The sequence below is a fragment of the Salvelinus alpinus genome, chromosome 21 (genome assembly GCF_045679555.1).
Source record: "Salvelinus alpinus chromosome 21, SLU_Salpinus.1, whole genome shotgun sequence".
Classification (NCBI taxonomy): domain Eukaryota; kingdom Metazoa; phylum Chordata; class Actinopteri; order Salmoniformes; family Salmonidae; genus Salvelinus; species Salvelinus alpinus.
In genome coordinates, this window is record NC_092106.1 from 52560636 (window position 1) to 52579124 (window position 18489).

Sequence of the window (18489 nt, forward strand, 5' to 3'; positions counted from 1 at the left end):
GTCTCCATACCATAACACATCCTAGCTGATCACTGAGTCAGTCTCCATACCATAACACATCCTAGCTGATCACTGAGTCAGTCTCCATACCGTAACACATCCTAGCTGAGTCAGTCTCCATACCATAACACATCCTAGCTGATCACTGAGTCAGTCTCCATACCGTAACACATCCTAGCTGAGTCAGTCTCCATACCATAACACATCCTAGCTGAGTCAGTCTCCATACCGTAACACATCCTAGCTGATGATGATTTATACTGTAGCTAGCAGGCTAAACTGGGTGGTGGGTGATTTATACTATAGCTAGCAGGCTAAACTGGGTGGTGGGTGATTTATACTATAGCTAGCAGTTGAAATAGTAGTGTAACAGCGTTCCTGAGATGAGGGTGAGTGACTCTCTCTATAGCTGGACGTTGGGTGGATGCTGACCGGATATGCCCTGTATCTGAGCATGTGATCATTAGCCGTGTGGGTCTAAATGTCTAACTTTAGTGACCTGGCCACGAGACGAAGAACACCACCAGCCCTGATGCAGTTTAATCACCTGATGTAATGACAAACCTCCCCCCCCAAAAAAAATCTACACACACCCCACCATCCCACCACCGCAAATAAACACGTCTGGAAACCTCACCCTGAGATTCTGGCTTTCCAATCAAGAACAAGCAGACACTGCCTCTGTCACAAATGCCACCCTATTCCCTAGGAAATACTCAACTCTGTTTTGTTGCCCAGGGTCCATGGGGTTCTTGAAGGGCTCCAACGGAGTGCACTATTGGGAATAGGTTACCATCTGAGACAGAGCCCATGTTTAATTAAACACTGATGAGAAAATATATTTAATTTCAAGTGCAATTAATTATTGAGGGCTGTAATTTGAAACTCCGTCTGGAGCCGCTAATGAACCCAATTATACCCCTCTGACAGATGTTTTGACTTGTAACGTGGTTTCGCTCCGGCCCGGCACAGCTTTGTGAGATGAAATGTCTCTATTGGTTGGGGAGGTCAGGGTGTTGGTGGGTGGTGTGAGGAGTAGGGGTAGGTGGGGTGGTGTGGTGTGGGTAGTAGGGGTGGTGTGAGGAGTAGGGGTGGTGTGAGGAGTAGGGGTGGGTGGGGACTAGGGGTGGTGTGAGGAATAGGGGTGGTGTCGGTAGTAGGGGTGGTGTGAGGAGTAGGGGTGGTGTGGGTAGTAGGGGTGGTGTGAGGAGTAGGGGTGGTGTGGGGAGTAGGGGTGGTGTCAAGAGTAGGGGTGGGTGGGGACTAGGGGTGGTGTGAGGAATAGGGGTGGGTGGGTAGTAGGGGTGGTGTGGGGAGTAGGGGTGGTGTGAGGAGTAGGGGTGGTGTGGGGAGTAGGGGTGGTGTGGGGAGTAGGGGTGGTGTGGGGAGTAGGGGTGGTGTGGGTAGTCGGGGTGGTGTGAGGAGTAGGGGTGGTGTGGGGAGTAGGGGTGGGTAGTAGGGGTGGTGTGGTGTGGGTAGTAGGGGTGGTGTGGGTAGTAGGGGTGGTGTGAGGAGTAGGGGTGGTGTGAGGACTAGGGGTGGTGTGGGGAGTAGGGGTGGTGTGGGGAGTAGGGGTGGTGTGGGGAGTAGGGGTGGTGTGGGGAGTAGGGGTGGTGTGGTGTGGGGAGTAGGGGTGGTGTGGGGAGTAGGGGTGGTGTGGTGTGGGTAGTAGGGGTGGTGTGGGTAGTAGGGGTGGTGTGAGGAGTAGGGGTGGTGTGGGGAGTAGGGGTGGTGTCAAGAGTAGGGGTGGGTGGGGACTAGGGGTGGTGTGAGGAGTAGGGGTGGGTGGGTAGTAGGGGTGGTGTGGGGAGTAGGGGTGGTGTGAGGAGTAGGGGTGGTGTGGGGAGTAGGGGTGGTGTGGGGAGTAGGGGTGGTGTGGGTAGTAGGGGTGGTGTGGGTAGTCGGGGTGGTGTGAGGAGTAGGGGTGGTGTGGGGAGTAGGGGTGGGTAGTAGGGGTGGTGTGGTGTGGGTAGTAGGGGTGGTGTGGGTAGTAGGGGTGGTGTGAGGAGTAGGGGTGGTGTGAGGACTAGGGGTGGTGTGGGGAGTAGGGGTGGTGTGGGGAGTAGGGGTGGTGTGGGGAGTAGGGGTGGTGTGGGGAGTAGGGGTGGTGTGGTGTGGGGAGTAGGGGTGGTGTGGGGAGTAGGGGTGGGTAGTAGGGGTGGTGTGGTGTGGGTAGTAGGGGTGGTGTGGGTAGTAGGGGTGGTGTGAGGAGTAGGGGTGGTGTGAGGACTAGGGGTGGTGTGGGGAGTAGGGGTGGTGTGGGGAGTAGGGGTGGTGTGGGGAGTAGGGGTGGTGTGGGGAGTAGGGGTGGGTAGTAGGGGTGGTGTGGTGTGGGGAGTAGGGGTGGTGTGGGGAGTAGGGGTGGTGTGGGGAGTAGGGATGGTGTGGGGAGTAGGGGTGGGTAGTAGGGGTGGTGTGATGTGGGTAGTAGGGGTGGTGTGGGTAGTAGGGGTGGTGTGGGGAGTAGGGGTGGTGTGGGGAGTAGGGGTGGGTAGTAGGGGTGGTGTGGTGTGGGTAGTAGGGGTGGTGTGAGGAGTAGGGGTGGTGTTGGTAGTAGGGGTGGTGTGGGGAGTAGGGGTGGTGTGGGGAGTAGGGGTGGGTAGTAGGGGTGGTGTGGGTAGTAGGGGTGGTGTGGGTAGTAGGGGTGGTGTGGTGTGGGTAGTAGGGGTGGTGTGGGGAGTAGGGGTGGTGTGAGGAGTAGGGGTGGTGTGGGGAGTAGGGGTGGTGTGGGGAGTAGGGGTGGGTAGTAGGGGTGGTGTGATGTGGGTAGTAGGGGTGGTGTGGGTAGTAGGGGTGGTGTGAGGAGTAGGGGTGGTGTGAGGACTAGGGGTGGTGTGGGGAGTAGGGGTGGTGTGGGGAGTAGGGGTGGTGTGGGGAGTAGGGGTGGTGTGGGGAGTAGGGGTGGTGTGGGTAGTAGGGGTGGTGTGGTGTGGGTAGTAGGGGTGGTGTGAGGAGTAGAGGTGGTGTGGGGAGTAGGGGTGGTGTGGGTAGTAGGGGTGGTGTGGGGAGTAGGGGTGGTGCGGGGAGTAGGGGTGGTGTGCGGAGTAGGGGTGGTGTGGGGAGTAGGGGTGGTGTGGGTAGTAGGGGTGGTGTGAGGAGTATGGGTGGTGTGGGGAGTAGGGGTGGTGTGGGGAGTAGGGGTGGGGTGGGGAGTAGGGGTGGTGTGGGGAGTAGGGGTGGTGTGGGGAGTAGGGGTGGGTGGGGAGTAGGGGTGGTGTGAGGAGTAGGGGTGGTGTGGGTAGTAGGGGTGGTGTGGGTAATAGGGGTGGTGTGGGGAGTAGGGGTGGTGTGGGGAGTAGGGGTGGTGTGGGTAGTAGGGGTGGTGTGGGGAGTAGGGGTGGTGTGGGTAGTAGGGGTGGTGTGGGTAGTATGGGTGGTGTGGGTAGTAGGGGTGGTGTGGGTAGTAGGGGTGGGTGGGGAGTAGGGGTGGTGTGAGGAGTAGGGGTGGTGTGGGGAGTAGGGGTGGGTGGGTAGGTAGTAGGGGTGGTGTCAGGAGTAGGGGTGGTGTCAGGAGTAGGGGTGGTGTGGGGAGTAGGGGTGGGTGGGGAATAGGGGTGGTGTGGGGAGTAGGGGTGGTGTGGGGAGTAGGGGTGGTGTGAGGAGTAGGGGTGGTGTGGGTAGTAGGGGTGGTGTGAGGAGTAGGGGTGGTGTGGGGAGTAGGGGTGGGTGGGGAGTAGGGGTGGTGTGGGGTGGTGTGGGGTGGGTAGTAGGGGTGGTGTGGGGAGTAGGGGTGGTGTGGGGAGTAGGGGTGGTGTCAGGAGTAGGGGTGGTGTCAGGAGTAGGGGTGGTGTGGGTAGTAGGGGTGGTGTGGGGAGTAGGGGTGGTGTGAGGAGTAGGGGTGGTGTGGGGAGTAGGGGTGGGTGGGGAGTAGGGGTGGTGTGGGGTGGTGTGGGGTGGTGTGGGGAGTAGGGGTGGTGTGATGAGTAGGGGTAGGTGGGGTGGTGTGGTGTGGGTAGTAGGGGTGGTGTGGGGAGTAGGGGTGGTGTGGGGAGTAGGGGTGGTGTGAGGAGTAGGGGTGGTGTGAGGAGTAGGGGTGGTGTGGGTAGTAGGGGTGGGTGGGGACTAGGGGTGGTGTGGGGAGTAGGGGTGGTGTGAGGAGTAGGGGTGGTGTGGGGAGTAGGGGTGGTGTGAGGAGTAGGGGTGGTGTGGGTAGTAGGGGTGGTGTGGGTAGTAGGGGTGGTGTGGGGAGTAGGGGTGGTGTGGGTAGTAGGGGTGGGTGGGGAGTAGGGGTGGTGTGGGTAGTAGGGGTGGGGGGGGTGGGTGGGGAGTAGGGGTGGTGTGGGGAGTAGGGGTGGGTGGGGTGGGTGGGGAGTAGGGGTGGTGTGGGTAGTAGGGGTGGTGTGGGGAGTAGGGGTGGTGTGGGGAGTAGGGGTGGTGTGGGTATTATGGGTGGTGTGGGGAGTAGGGGTGGGTGGGGTGGGTGGGGAGTAGGGGTGGTGTGGGGGAGTAGGGGTGGTGTGGGGAGTAGGGGTGGTGGGGTGGTGTGGGGAGTAGGGGTGGTGTGAGGAGTAGGGGTGGTGTGGGTAGTAGGGGTGGTGTGGGGAGTAGGGGTGGTGTGGGGAGTAGGGGTGGTGTGGGGAGTAGGGGTGGTGTGGGGAGTAGGGGTGGTGTGGGTATTAGGGGTGGTGTGGGGAGTAGGGGTGGTGTGGGTAGTAGGGGTGGTGTGGGGAGTAGGGGTGGTGTGGGGAGTAGGGGTGGTGTGGGGAGTAGGGGTGGTGGGGTGGTGTGGGGAGTAGGGGTGGTGTGAGGAGTAGGGGTGGTGTAAGGAGTAGGGGTGGTGTGTGGAGTAGGGGTGGGTGGGGAGTAGGGGTGGTGTGAGGAGTAGGGGTGGTGTGAGGAGTAGGGGTGGTGTGGGTGGTGTGGGGAGTAGGGGTGGGTGGGTGGGGTGGGTGGGGAGTAGGGGTGGTGTGGGGAGTAGGGGTGGTGTGGGTATTAGGGGTGGTGTGGGGAGTAGGGGTGGTGTGGGGAGTAGGGGTGGGTGGGGAGTAGGGGTGGGTGGGGTGGGTGGGGAGTAGGGGTGGTGTGGGGAGTAGGGGTGGTGTGGGGAGTAGGGGTGGTGTGGGGAGTAGGGGTGGTGTGGGGAGTAGGGGTGGTGGGGTGGTGTGGGGAGTAGGGGTGGTGTGAGGAGTAGGGGTGGTGTAAGGAGTAGGGGTGGTGTGTGGAGTAGGGGTGGGTGGGGAGTAGGGGTGGTGTGAGGAGTAGGGGTGGTGTGAGGAGTAGGGGTGGTGTGGGTAGTTGGGGTGGTGTGAGGAGTAGGGGTGGTGTAAGGAGTAGGGGTGGTGTGGGTAGTAGGGGTGGTGTAAGGAGTAGGGGTGGGTGGGGAGTAGGGGTGGTGTGTGGAGTAGGGGTGGTGTGTGGAGTAGGGGTGGTGTGGGGAGTAGGGGTGGGTGGGGTGGGTGGGGAGTAGGGGTGGTGTGGGGAGTAGGGGTGGGTGGGGTGGGTGGGGAGTAGGGGTGGTGTGGGGAGTAGGGGTGGTGGGGTGGTGTGGGGAGTAGGGGTGGTGTGAGGAGTAGGGGTGGTGTAAGGAGTAGGGGTGGTGTGGGGAGTAGGGGTGGTGTGGGGAGTAGGGGTGGTGTGAGGAGTAGGGGTGGTGTGAGGAGTAGGGGTGGTGTGGGGAGTAGGGGTGGTGTGGGGAGTAGGGGTGGTGTGGGGAGTAGGGGTGGGTGGGGTGGGTGGGGAGTAGGGGTGGTGTGGGGAGTAGGGGTGGGTGGGGAGTAGGGGTGGGTGGGGTGGTGTGGGGTGGTGTGGGGAGTAGGGGTGGGTGGGAGTAGGGGTGGGTGGGGTGGTGTGGGGTGGGTTGGGTGGGGAGTAGGGATGGGTGGGGTGGTGTGGGGTGGGTTGGGTGGGGAGTAGGGGTGGGTGGGGTGGTGTGGGGTGGGGTGGGTTGGGAGTAGGGGTGGGTGGGGTGGTGTGGGGTGGGTGGGGAGTAGGGGTGGTGTGGTGGTGGGAAGATGAAGAGGCTATTTTCTCAGTGGTCGATCTGTCGTTAGTGGAGTCATTATAGGTTCAGCTTTACGGTCATCAGATTCCTCCTGTGATCTACGGGATGGCTGGGCTATAGGGAGGCTGGGCTATAGGGAGGCTGGGCTATAGGGAGGCTGGGCTATAGGCTGGGCTATAGGGAGGCTGGGCTATAGGGAGGCTGGGCTATAGGCTGGGCTATAGGGAGGCTTGGCTATAGGGAGGCTGGGCTATAGGGAGGCTGGGCTATAGGGAGGCTGGGCTATAGGCTGGGCTATAGGGAGGCTGGGCTATAGGGAGGCCGGGCTATAGGGAGGCTGGGCTATAGAGAGGCCGGGCTATAGGGAGGCTGGGCTATAGGGAAGCTGGGCTATAGGGAGGCTGGGCTATAGGGAGGCTGGGCTATAGGGAAGCTGGGCTATAGGGAGGCTGGGCTATAGGGAGGCCTGTCTATGGAGAGGCTGGTCTATAGGGGCTACAGGTGCTGAATACTAGACATCATCAGGGACTCAGAAAGGACACTAAGTCGTTGATTTCTCTGGTCTGAAATAACATACTACGGTTGTTGATCCTCTGCTCTGTTTGTGGCTCAGCAGGACCCGTAGCACACTCTTTATACATCTCAGGGCTTACAGCGATAGGCTTGTGGGATTTATGTGTTTCTCTGCCAATATTGACATTATTTCAATGTGTTTGGAGTGGTTGATCGATTTATTGTGGTGTTTTAGATATGTGGAGATGTGTTCCTTATAGAAGTCCATCAGAGGCCGTCACCCGTATAGCCAGCAGTCTATGAGAGTCCATCAGGAGCCTATACCCTCAGAAGTGTCTGGCTGCGTCCCAAATAGGACCCCTAATCACTACGTAGTGCAGTACAGAGCCCTATGGGCCCCAGTCAAAGGTAGTGCACTGTGTAGGGAACAGGGTAGCGTTTGCAACACATCGTCTGTAGCCTTTACCCTCTCTCTCTCTGACAGGAGATGACAGATCGTGTTGGCTGGCTGGTATAGCAGGCAACTGACAGGTACTTCAGAGCCTCACAGTCCAATTGACAAATGATTCGGTATTTTTGATATACTGACCCGTATTCTAAACTAGTATTTTATTATTGCTTTTTATCTTTGAAAATATCAAACAGCTTTCAGAGATTACTAGGAGAAAGACAACTTGCCAGCGCAAACAAAGTCATCAAAACACCCCTAGACACGTTGACCTACAGAGATGATGTAGTCTACCTCTAGACACGTTGACCTACAGAGAGGATGTAGTCTCCCTCTAGACACGTTGACCTACAGAGATGATGTGGTCTCCCTCTAGACACGTTGACCTACAGAGATGATGTAGTCTCCCTCTAGACACGTTGACCTACAGAGATGATGTAGTCTCCCTCTAGACACGTTGACCTACAGAGGTGATGTAGTCTCCCTCTAGACACGTTGACCTACAGAGATGATGTAGTCTCCCTCTAGACACGTTGACCTACAGAGATGATGTAGTCTCCCTCTAGACACGTTGACCTACAGAGATGATGTAGTCTCCCTCTAGACACGTTGACCTAAAGAGATGATGTAGTCTCCCTCTAGACACGTTGACCTACAGAGATGATGTAGTCTCCCTCTAGACACGTTGACCTACAGAGATGATGTAGTCTCCCTCTAGACACGTTGACCTACAGAGATGATGTAGTCTCCCTCTAGACACGTTGACCTACAGAGGTGATGTAGTCTCCCTCTAGACACGTTGACCTACAGAGATGATGTGGTCTCCCTCTAGACACGTTGACCTACAGAGATGATGTAGTCTCCCTCTAGACACGTTGACCTACAGAGATGATGTAGTCTCCCTCTAGACACGTTGACCTACAGAGGTGATGTAGTCTCCATCTAGACACGTTGACCTACAGAGATGATGTAGTCTCCCTCTAGACACGTTGACCTACAGAGGTGATGTAGTCTCCCTCTAGACACGTTGACCTACAGAGATGATGTGGTCTCCCTCTAGACACGTTGACCTACAGAGATGATGTAGTCTCCCTCTAGACACGTTGACCTACAGAGATGATGTAGTCTCCCTCTAGACACGTTGACCTACAGAGATGATGTAGTCTCCCCCTAGACACGTTGACCTACAGAGATGATGTAGTCTCCCTCTAGACACGTTGACCTACAGAGATGATGTAGTCTCCCTCTAGACACGTTGACCTACAGAGAGGATGTAGTCTCCCTCTAGACACGTTGACCTACAGAGATGATGTAGTCTCCCTCTAGACACGTTGACCTACAGAGAGGATGTAGTCTCCCTCTAGACACGTTGACCTACAGAGATGATGTAGTCTCCCTCTAGACACGTTGACCTACAGAGATGATGTAGTCTCCCTCTAGACACGTTGACCTACAGAGATGATGTGGTCTCCCTCTAGACACGTTGACCTACAGAGATGATGTAGTCTCCCTCTAGACACGTTGACCTACAGAGATGATGTAGTCTCCCTCTAGACACGTTGACCTACAGAGATGATGTAGTCTCCCTCTAGACACGTTGACCTACAGAGATGATGTAGTCTCCCTCTAGACACGTTGACCTACAGAGATGATGTGGTCTCCCTCTAGACACGTTGACCTACAGAGATGATGTAGTCTCCCTCTAGACACGTTGACCTACAGAGATGATGTAGTCTCCCTCTAGACACGTTGACCTACAGAGATGATGTAGTCTCCCTCTAGACACGTTGACCTACAGAGATGATGTAGTCTCCCTCTAGACACGTTGACCTACAGAGATGATGTAGTCTCCCTCTAGACACGTTGACCTACAGAGATGATGTAGTCTCCCTCTAGACACGTTGACCTACAGAGATGATGTAGTCTCCCTCTAGACACGTTGACCTACAGAGATGATGTAGTCTCCCTCTAGACACGTTGACCTACAGAGATGATGTAGTCTCCCTCTAGACACGTTGACCTACAGAGATGATGTAGTCTCCCTCTAGACACGTTGTGGTAGACAGCAAGTGACAGCGACTAAGTTCAGGGATGAGTAACAGGGTGGTAGCCGGCAAGTGACAGTGACTGAGTTCAGGGCAGGGTATTGGGTGGAGGCCGGCTAGTGACAGTGACTAAGTTCAGGGCAGGATATTGGGTGGAGGCCGGCTAGTGACAGTGACTGAGTTCAGGGCAGGGTATTGGGTGGAGGCCGGCTAGTGACAGTGACTAAGTTCAGGGCAGGATATTGGGTGGAGGCCGGCTAGTGACAGTGACTGAGTTCAGGGCAGGGTATTGGGTGGAGGCCGGCTAGTGACAGTGACTGAATTCAGGGCTGGGTATTGGGTGGAGGCCGGCTAGTGATGGCTATTTAACAGTCTGATGGCCTTGAGATTTTTTCAGTCTCTCTGTCCCACCTGTACTGACCTCGCCTTCTGGATGATAGCGGGGTGAACAGGCAGTGGCTCGGGTGGTTGTTGTCCTTGATGATCTTATTGGCCTTCTGGGAGCCTGTCTGTCTGCTGGCCTGTTTAATCAGTAATCATTAGGACATGAGCCTGTCTGTCTGCTGGCCTGTTTAATCAGTAATCATTAGGACATGAGCCTGTCTGTCTGCTGGCCTGTTTAATCAGTAATCATTAGGTAATGAGCCTGTCTGTCTGCTGGCCTGTTTAATCAGTAATCATTAGGACATGAGCCTGTCTGTCTGCTGTTTAATCAGTAATCATTAGGACATGAGCCTGTCTGTCTGCTGGCCTGTTTAATCAGTAATCATTAGGACATGAGCCTGTCTGTTTAATCAGTAATCATTAGGTAATGAGCCTGTCTGTCTGCTGGCCTGTTTAATCAGTAATCATTAGGTAATGAGCCTGTCTGTCTGCTGGCCTGTTTAATTTCCCTCATTCCATTCCATTGGAAGTGCTCTGCTTTCTCAATGAGAGTGTGAACGTTGCCATAACTAGCTGGAGAAGTAAACATTCATAACAGACACATCTCTCATCAGACCATAAATGTAAGCAATAAAACACTCGTTCCTCCGTCCCCCTGTTCCTCTATCCCTCTATCCCTCCATCCCTCTGTCCCTCCATCCCTCCATCCCTCTATCCCTCTGTCCCTCTGTCCCTCCATCCCTCCATCCCTCTATCCCTCTGTCCCTCTGTCCCTCCATCCCTCCATCCCTCTATCCCTCTGTCCCTCTGTCCCTCCATCCCTCTATCCCCCTGTCCCTCTGTCCCTCTGTCCCTCTATCCCTCCATCCCCCTATCCCTTTATCCCTCCATCCCCCCATTCCTCTATCCCTCCATCCCTTTATCCCTCCATCCCTCCATCCCCCTGTCCCTTTATCCCTCCATCCCCCTGTCCCTCTGTCCCCCCATCCCTCCATTCCTCTATCCCTCCATCCCTTTATCCCTCCATCCCTCCATCCCTCTGTCCCTCCATCCCTTTATCCCTCCATCCCCCTGTCCCTCTATCCCTCCATCCCCCTGTCCCTCTATCCCATTATCCCTCCATCCCCCTGTCCCTCTATCCCTCCATCCCTCCGTCCCCTATCCCTTTATCCCTCCATCCCTCTGTCCCTCCATCCCCCTGTCCCTCCATCCCTCCATCCCCCTGTCCCTCCATCCCTCCATCCCTCTGTCCCTCTATCCCTCCATCCCCCTGTCCCTCCATCCCTCCATCCCCCTGTCCCTCTATCCCTCCATCCCTCCATCCCCCTGTCCATCCATCCCTCCATCCCCCTGTCCCTCTATCCCTCCGTCCCTCCATCCCCCTGTCCCTCTATCCCTCCGTCCCTCCCTCCATCCATCCGGCCACCCATCCCCTGTCCCAACAGTCTCCATCCACCCGGCCATCGATCCTCGTCCCAACAGTCTCCAAGGCCTTGACTTACAGACCCTTTCTCTGGGTGTCTCTTTCTCCTCCTTGACGATTGAGTCCATCCAGCCCACCTCTGGTATATGTGATATGCATAGAGAAAGCGTTCAGACAGGATGCATAGAGACACAGCGCCTCGTAAACTCAAAACTGTTGTTTTGTTACAGCCAGCGTCTTCTCTTTCTCTGCCGCAGCCCCTCCACTCCTCTGTTTCTCAGTGGTGAGGGAGGGATGGGGAGCTTCTTCGAATGGCGCTCAAAGTGAAGCCATGTTGGAGTTAGTTGAAGTAACAAGGTTGTCCTAATGAGAGGCCTGTGTTGTGTCCAGGACCACTGACATGTCGGGAGTTACCGCGCCACGACACAGGTGGGGAGGATGCCGTTTTGTACCGAGGCGCATGTTGTGCCCTACTTGGCAGGAGACTGGGATGGGATTCGCCTCGTACCAATTAAGGAGCCGAAAGAATACGGAGAGGAGATCTATATATATATATCTTGAGAGCAAGAGACAGAGAGGAGAGTTCTAACCAACTCTGAGGAGGGATATACACACTACTGTCTGTGCTCTCCTAGTGTTCCAGTATGCCTCTCCCCTTGGTTCTCAGTAGCCCTCTCCAACAACTACACTTCAATAGATCGCCAAAGATAAAGAAACCTTGTTCTCATGCCTGGCTGCATGCTGCTACTTCTCAAATTATATCTGCTGTAATATCCATACAGAAAAGTGAAACTTTCCCCAAGCTATCCTGAAAATCAGTGGGCTCAAAACAGAAAAACAAAGCAGCATTGCCTTGAGGAGGTGTGGCCTAACTAGCTCACTAGTCTGTCTGTCCATCCTTCCGTGAGTGGCCTGATCTGCCTGTCTGTTCATCCATCAGAGAGTGGCCTGGTCTGTCTGCCTGTCTGTTCATCTGACAGAGAGTGGCCTGGTCTGTCTGCCTGTCTGTTCATCCGTCCGTGAGTGTCCTGGTCTGCCTGTCTGTTCATCATCAGAGAGTGTCCTGGTCTGTCTGCCTGTCTGTTCATCCATCAGAGAGTGTCATCTCACCAGGGAACATAACCTCTCACCCAGGAACATAACCTCTCACCCAGGAACATAACATCTCACCCAGGAACATAACATTTCACCCAGGGTCAGACCCTCTCACCCAGGAACATAACATCTCACCCAGGAACAGAACCTCTCACCCAGGGATATAACCTCTCACCCAGGAACATAACATCTCACCCAGGGATATAACCTCTCACCCAGGAACATAAGATCTCACCCAGGAACAGAACCTCTCACCCAGGGATATAACCTCTCACCCAGGAACATAACATCTCACCCAGGGATATAACCTCTCACCCAGGAACAGAACCTCTCACCCAGGAACATAACATCTCACCCAGGGATATAACCTCTCACCCAGGAACAGAACCTCTCACCCAGGAACATAACATCTCACCCAGGGATATAACCTCTCACCCAGGAACATAACCTCTCACCCAGGAACATAACATCTCACCCAGGAACAGAACATCTCACCCATGGATATAACCTCTCACCCAGGAACATAACATCTCACCCAGGAACAGGGTGGGAGGGTGGGTGGATGGATGTATCATTTAATTCATCTATTGGTTCTACTGATTGTGTTTTAGTTTGTAATTAACACACACACACACACACACACACACACACACACACACACACACACACACACACACACACACACACACACACACACACACACACACACACACACACACACACACACACACACACACACACACACACTGTGTCACTACCACAGGTTGTTAGTGACCTTCCTGAGTAGACACCAAAACAGCGTGATATTGTCATAAATTGGTGTGTGTATCTCAATGGGCACTACACCTTCCATACCCTCCCCATTCAACGAGTTCCTCTCCTCTCCTCTCCTCTCCTCTCCTCTCCTCTCCTCTCCTCTCCTCTCCTCTCCTCTCCTCTCCTCTCCTCTCCTCTCCTCTCTCCTCTCCTCTCCTCTCCTCTCCTCTCCTCTCCTCCTCTGTTCTTCCTGCTGACTGGGTCGTTCCACACCCTCCCCTATTCAACCAGTTCTTTTTCTCTCCTCTCTTCTGTTCTTCCTGCTGACTGGGTTCTTCTCTTGTATCCCCACCCTCAGCGTTGTATGGAATTAGTAATGTAATGGTGATGAGAAGAATAGCAGGATCCTGGGGGAATGAGCCAAGAGCTAGACCAAGGATGTGTTCTGTTGGGGCAGGTAGTGTCTCAAATCACACCCTATTCCCTACATAGTGCAGTACTTTTGACAGGGACTAGGGTGTGATTTAGGCCATGACAGATCTGTCCTCAGGGTTTATGACGTCTCGTTTCACCCTCCTGTTAGATGTTACCTGATCAGCATTTCTGACAGAATAGCAACATTTAACCATTAAACTACTGTATTGTTTTACACTGTGACCTTTGACCTGCTTATGTTGGCGTGCCATTCATATAGAGAGATGTCAGCTAGAGAGGTCACACAGTCGTTGCAATATCGTTAAGGAAAGATTCAGGATGGCAGCTTTGTTCCCGTCTAAAGTGAATTGCATTGTGGGTTTCAGAAGACAAGCTTCTAAAGTGAATTGCATTGTGGGTTTCAGAAGACAAGCTTCTTTGTCAGAGCTATGACTTGTTAGTATTGTTTTGTAACGCCTTGGGTTTCTACAGTGGCTAGCCTATAGGTTACGACCATCGGTACCCTTCAAAATCAACAACAGTCCATGCTTAGTTATCTCATGTTGGGCAATCGCTTGATTAGACAAACCAAAACTATTTACACATCTGAAGAAACATATTTAACACGTAGATGAACCCCCCCCCCCCAAAAAAGGGGGAAACGTCACGAAGTTTAGAGTAGCCCTTGGACTGCCAGTGCTTTGTGTGGTCTGGTTGTAGCTCAGTACCTGAACAACAGTCATGTCCATATCACGTTGGGGTTCATTCTCTATGTCTGTTCTGTTGAAGCCATGCACCTGTTGGGTCTGAACTGGCACCTGCAGCCCGTGCAGGGACAGATGTACCAGCTGTCGGAGGACAACACCAGCGGTCTGCCACTACTTACCGACCTCAGCCTGCCACCCCTGGGCAACACTGGCCTGGAGCTGCCCGACCGCAGGGCCAAGGACGACGGTAAGGAGATGAGCTTACATGTACATCTCACTTTCATTTAGCTGGTATAACAGACACATGGGTATTCAGTGCCTAAGGAAAGTTTTCAGACCCCTTGACTTTTTCCACATTTTGTTACGTTACAGCCTTATTCTAAAATTGATTAAATTGTTTTTTCCCTCATCAATCTACACACAATACCCCATAATGACATCACAATACCCCATAATGACATCACAATAACCCATAATGACATCACAATACCCCATAATGACATCACAATACCCCATAATGACATAACAATACCCCATAATGACAAAGCAATTTATTTTTTATTTTTATGTTTGGTATTAAGTATTCAGACCCTTTACTCAGTACTTTGTTGAAGCACCTTTGGCAGCGATTACAGCCTTGAGTCTTCCTGGGTATGACGATACAAGCTTGGCACACCTGTATTTGGAGAGTTTCTCCCATTCTTCTCTGCAGATCCTCTCAAGCTCTGTCAGGTTGGATGGGGAGCGTCGCTGCACAGCTATTTTCAGATCTCTCCAGAAATGTTTGATCAGGTTCAAGTCCGAGCTCTGGCTGGGCCACTCAAGGACATTCAGAGACTTGTCCCAAAGCCACTCCTGTTATGTCTTGGCTGTGTGCTTAGGGTCGTTGTCCTGTTGGAAGGTGAACCTTCGCCCCAGTCTGAGGTCCTGCGCTCTGGAGCAGGTTTTCATCAAGGATCTCTCTGTACTTTGCTCCGTTCATCTTTTCCTCGATCCTGACTAGTCTCCTAGTCCCTGCCTCTGAAAAACATCCCCACAGCATGATGCTGCCACCACCATGCTTCACCATTGGGATGGTGCCAGGTTTCCTCCAGATGTGACACTTGGCATTCAGGCCAAAGAGTTCAATCTTGGTTTCATCAGACCAGATAATCTTGTTTCTCATGGTCTGAGAGTCTTTAGGTGCCTTTTGGCAAACTCCAAGCAGGCTGTCATGTGTCTTTTACTGAGGAGTGTCTTCCGTCTGGCCACTCTACTATAAAGGCCTGATTGGTGGAGTGCTGCAGAGATGGTTGTCCTTCTGGAAGGTTCTCCCATCTCCACAGAGGAACTCTGGAGCTCTGTCAGAGTGACCATCAGGTTCCCTGACCAAGGCCCTTCTCCCCTGATTGCTCAGTTTGGCCGGGCGGCCAGCTCTAGGAAGAGTCTTGGTGGTTCCAAACTTCTTCCATTTAAGAATGATGGAGGCCACTGTTTTCTTGAGGACCTTCAACGCTGCAGAAATGTTTTGGACCCTTCCCCAGATCTGTGCCTCGACACAATCCTGTCTCTGACAATTCTTTGACCTCGTGGCTTGGTTTTTGGTTCTGACATGCACTGTCAACTGTGGGACCTTATATAGACAGGTGTGTGCCTTTCCAAATCATATCCAATCATTTGAATTTACCACAGATAAACCCCAATCAAGTTGTAGAAACATCTCTAGGATGATCAAAGGAAACAGGATGCACCTGAGCTCAATTTCGAGTCTCATAGCAACGGGTCTGAATACTAAGGTATTTCTGTTTTTTCTTTTTAATACATTTCAAAAAAATTCTAAAAACCTGTTTCCACTTCGTCGTTATGGGGTATTGTGTGTATGTTACTGAGTGTTTTTATTTATTTAATCCATTTTAGATTAAGGCTGTTAAGGCCGTAAGTCAAGGGGTCTGAATACTTTCCGAAGGCACTGTACACAAGGAAAATAAGACATTTTGAAAGTTGAAGTTGAAATTAGAAGTTAAAATTATAGTTAAATGTTTGATCTGACTTGAGTCCCATTTGTTTTATTTTCAAAATGCCATGAATGATAGTAAAGAATGTCAATACTTTTCTTTGCAAAGTTTTCCAAAACTTCCAAGTTCCTAAGTGGCATTTCGGAAAACAACCATGTCCACATTGTCCCAGCTGTCCCTGTGGTATGTAGACAGCCAGAGAGATCTTCAATGTAATCCAATGGAAGACACTGTAAGTGGGGAGGGAGAGGAGGAGAGAGGAGAGGAGAGGAGGAGAGGAGGAGAGAGGAGAGAAGAGGAGAGGAGGGGAATGGAGAGGAAGGGAATGGAGAGGAGAGGAAGGGAATGGAGAGGAGGGGAGGGGAGGGGAGGGGAAGGGAGATGATGGATGGAAGAGGAGAGGAGGAGAAGGGAGGGAGAGGAGAGGAGAAGGGAGGGAGAGGAGAGGAGATGAGAGGAGAGGAGAGGGAAGAGGAGAAGTGTGTGTGTCTTCAGGGACGGCGGATCCAGGGGCTGCTGTAGGGGATTAGCTCCCTCTCTCTGTCCCCTTCAGAACGGATTCAACTCCTTTCATCTCCTCTCTTCCGTCTTAGTCTGGTTTGGCCTGGTTTGTCGTCCCTTCCGTTCCCTGGCACAAGAAGAAAGCATGTACTCACCCCATGGTACCAACAACCAACTATCTCAGCTACGGCGACTTTAGGACAGTTTACACTCCTCCTCTCCTCCTCTCCTCCACCCCTCTCCTATCCTCCTCTCCTCCACTCCTCCTCCACTCTACTCCTCTCCTCCACTCCTTCTCCTCTCCTCCTCTCCTCCACTCCTCTCCTCCACTCCTCCTCCTCTCCTCCCCTCCTCCACTCCTCTCCTCCTCTCCTCCACTCCTCTCCTCCACTCCTCTCCTCCTCTCCTCCACTCCTCTCCTCCACTCCTCTCCTCCTCTCCTCCACTCCTCCTCCTCTCCTCCACTCTTCTCTTCCACTCCTCCTCCTCTCCTCCACTCCACTCCTCTCCTCCTCTCCTCCACTCCTCTCTTCCACTCCTCCTCCACTCTCCTCCTCTCCTTCACTCCTCTCCTCCTCTCCTCTCCTCCTCTCCTCCTCTCCTCCTCCACTCTCCTCCTCTCCTTCACTCCTCTCCTCCACTCATCCACTCCTCTCCTCCTCTCCTCCACTCCTCTCCTCCTCTCCTCCACTCATCCACTCCTCTCCTCCTCTCCTCTACTCCTCTCCTCCTCTCCTCCACTCCTCTCCTCCACTCTTCTCTTCCACTCCTCCTCCTCTCCTTCACTCCACTCCTCTCCTCCTCTCCTCCACTCTTCTCTTCCACTCCTCCTCCTCTCCTCCACTCCTCTCTTCCTCTCCTCCAGTCCTCTCCTCTCCAGTATATCCTATAGACATCAGTACTACAGTATAGTCTATAGACAGCAGTACTACAGTATAGTCTATAGACAGCAGTACTACAGTATAGTCTATAGACAGCAGTACTACAGTATAGTCTATAGACAGCAGTACTACAGTATATCCTGTAGACAGCAGTACTACAGTATAGTCTATAGACAGCAGTACTACAGTATAGTCTATAGACAGCAGTAGTACAGTATAGTCTATAGACAACAGTACTACAGTATAGTCTATAGACAGCAGTACTACAGTATAGTCTATAGACAGCAGTACTACATTATAGTCTTTAGACAGCAGTATTACAGTATAGTCTATAGACAGCAGTACTACAGTATAGTCTATAGACAGCAGTACTACAGTATAGTCTATAGACAGTATTACTACAGTATAGTCTATAGACAGCAGTACTACAGTATAGTCTATAGACAGCAGTACTACAGTATAGTCTATAGACAGCAGTACTACAGTATAGTCTATAGACAGCAGTACTACAGTATAGTCTATAGACAGCAGTACTACAGTATAGTCTATAGACAGCAGTACTACATTATAGTCTATAGACAGCAGTATTACAATATAGTCTATAGACAGCAATACTACAGTATAGTCTATAGACAGCAGTACTACAGTATAGTCTATAGACAGCAGTACTACATTATGGTCTATAGACAGCAGTATTACAGTATATTCTATAGACAGCAGTACTACAGTATAGTCTATAGACAGCAGTACTACAGTATAGTCTATAGACAGCAGTACTACAGTATAGTCTATAGACAGCAGTACTACATTATAGTCTATAGACAGCAGTATTACAGTATATTCTATAGACAGCAGTACTACAGTATAGTCTATAGACAGCAGTACTACAGTATAGTCTATAGACAGCAGTATTACAGTATATTCTATAGACATCAGTACTACAGTATAGTCTATAGACAGCAGTACTACAGTATAGTCTATAGACAGCAGTACTACAGTATAGTCTATAGACAGCAGTACTACAGTATAGTCTATAGACAGCAGTACTACAGTATATCCTGTAGACAGCAGTACTACAGTATAGTCTATAGACAGCAGTACTACAGTATAGTCTATAGACAGCAGTAGTACAGTATAGTCTATAGACAACAGTACTACAGTATAGTCTATAGACAGCAGTACTACAGTATAGTCTATAGACAGCAGTACTACATTATAGTCTTTAGACAGCAGTATTACAGTATAGTCTATAGACAGCAGTACTACAGTATAGTCTATAGACAGCAGTACTACAGTATAGTCTATAGACAGCAGTACTACAGTATAGTCTATAGACAGCAGTACTACAGTATAGTCTATAGACAGCAGTACTACAGTATAGTCTATA

General features: G+C 52.3%; 1 protein-coding gene across 1 annotated transcript in view; it reads left to right on the top strand.

Moving 5' to 3' along the window:
* LOC139548529 (teneurin-4-like) overlaps positions 1 to 18489 on the top strand; it is a gene marked incomplete at its 3' end in the record, with an annotated part of 402507 nt that overhangs the window by 321005 nt on the left and 63013 nt on the right. Inside the window, exon 9 of the mRNA XM_071358218.1 lies at positions 13809 to 13973. Coding sequence (XP_071214319.1) covers positions 13809 to 13973 — 165 coding nt within the window. The remainder of the gene's footprint in view (positions 1 to 13808; positions 13974 to 18489) is intronic.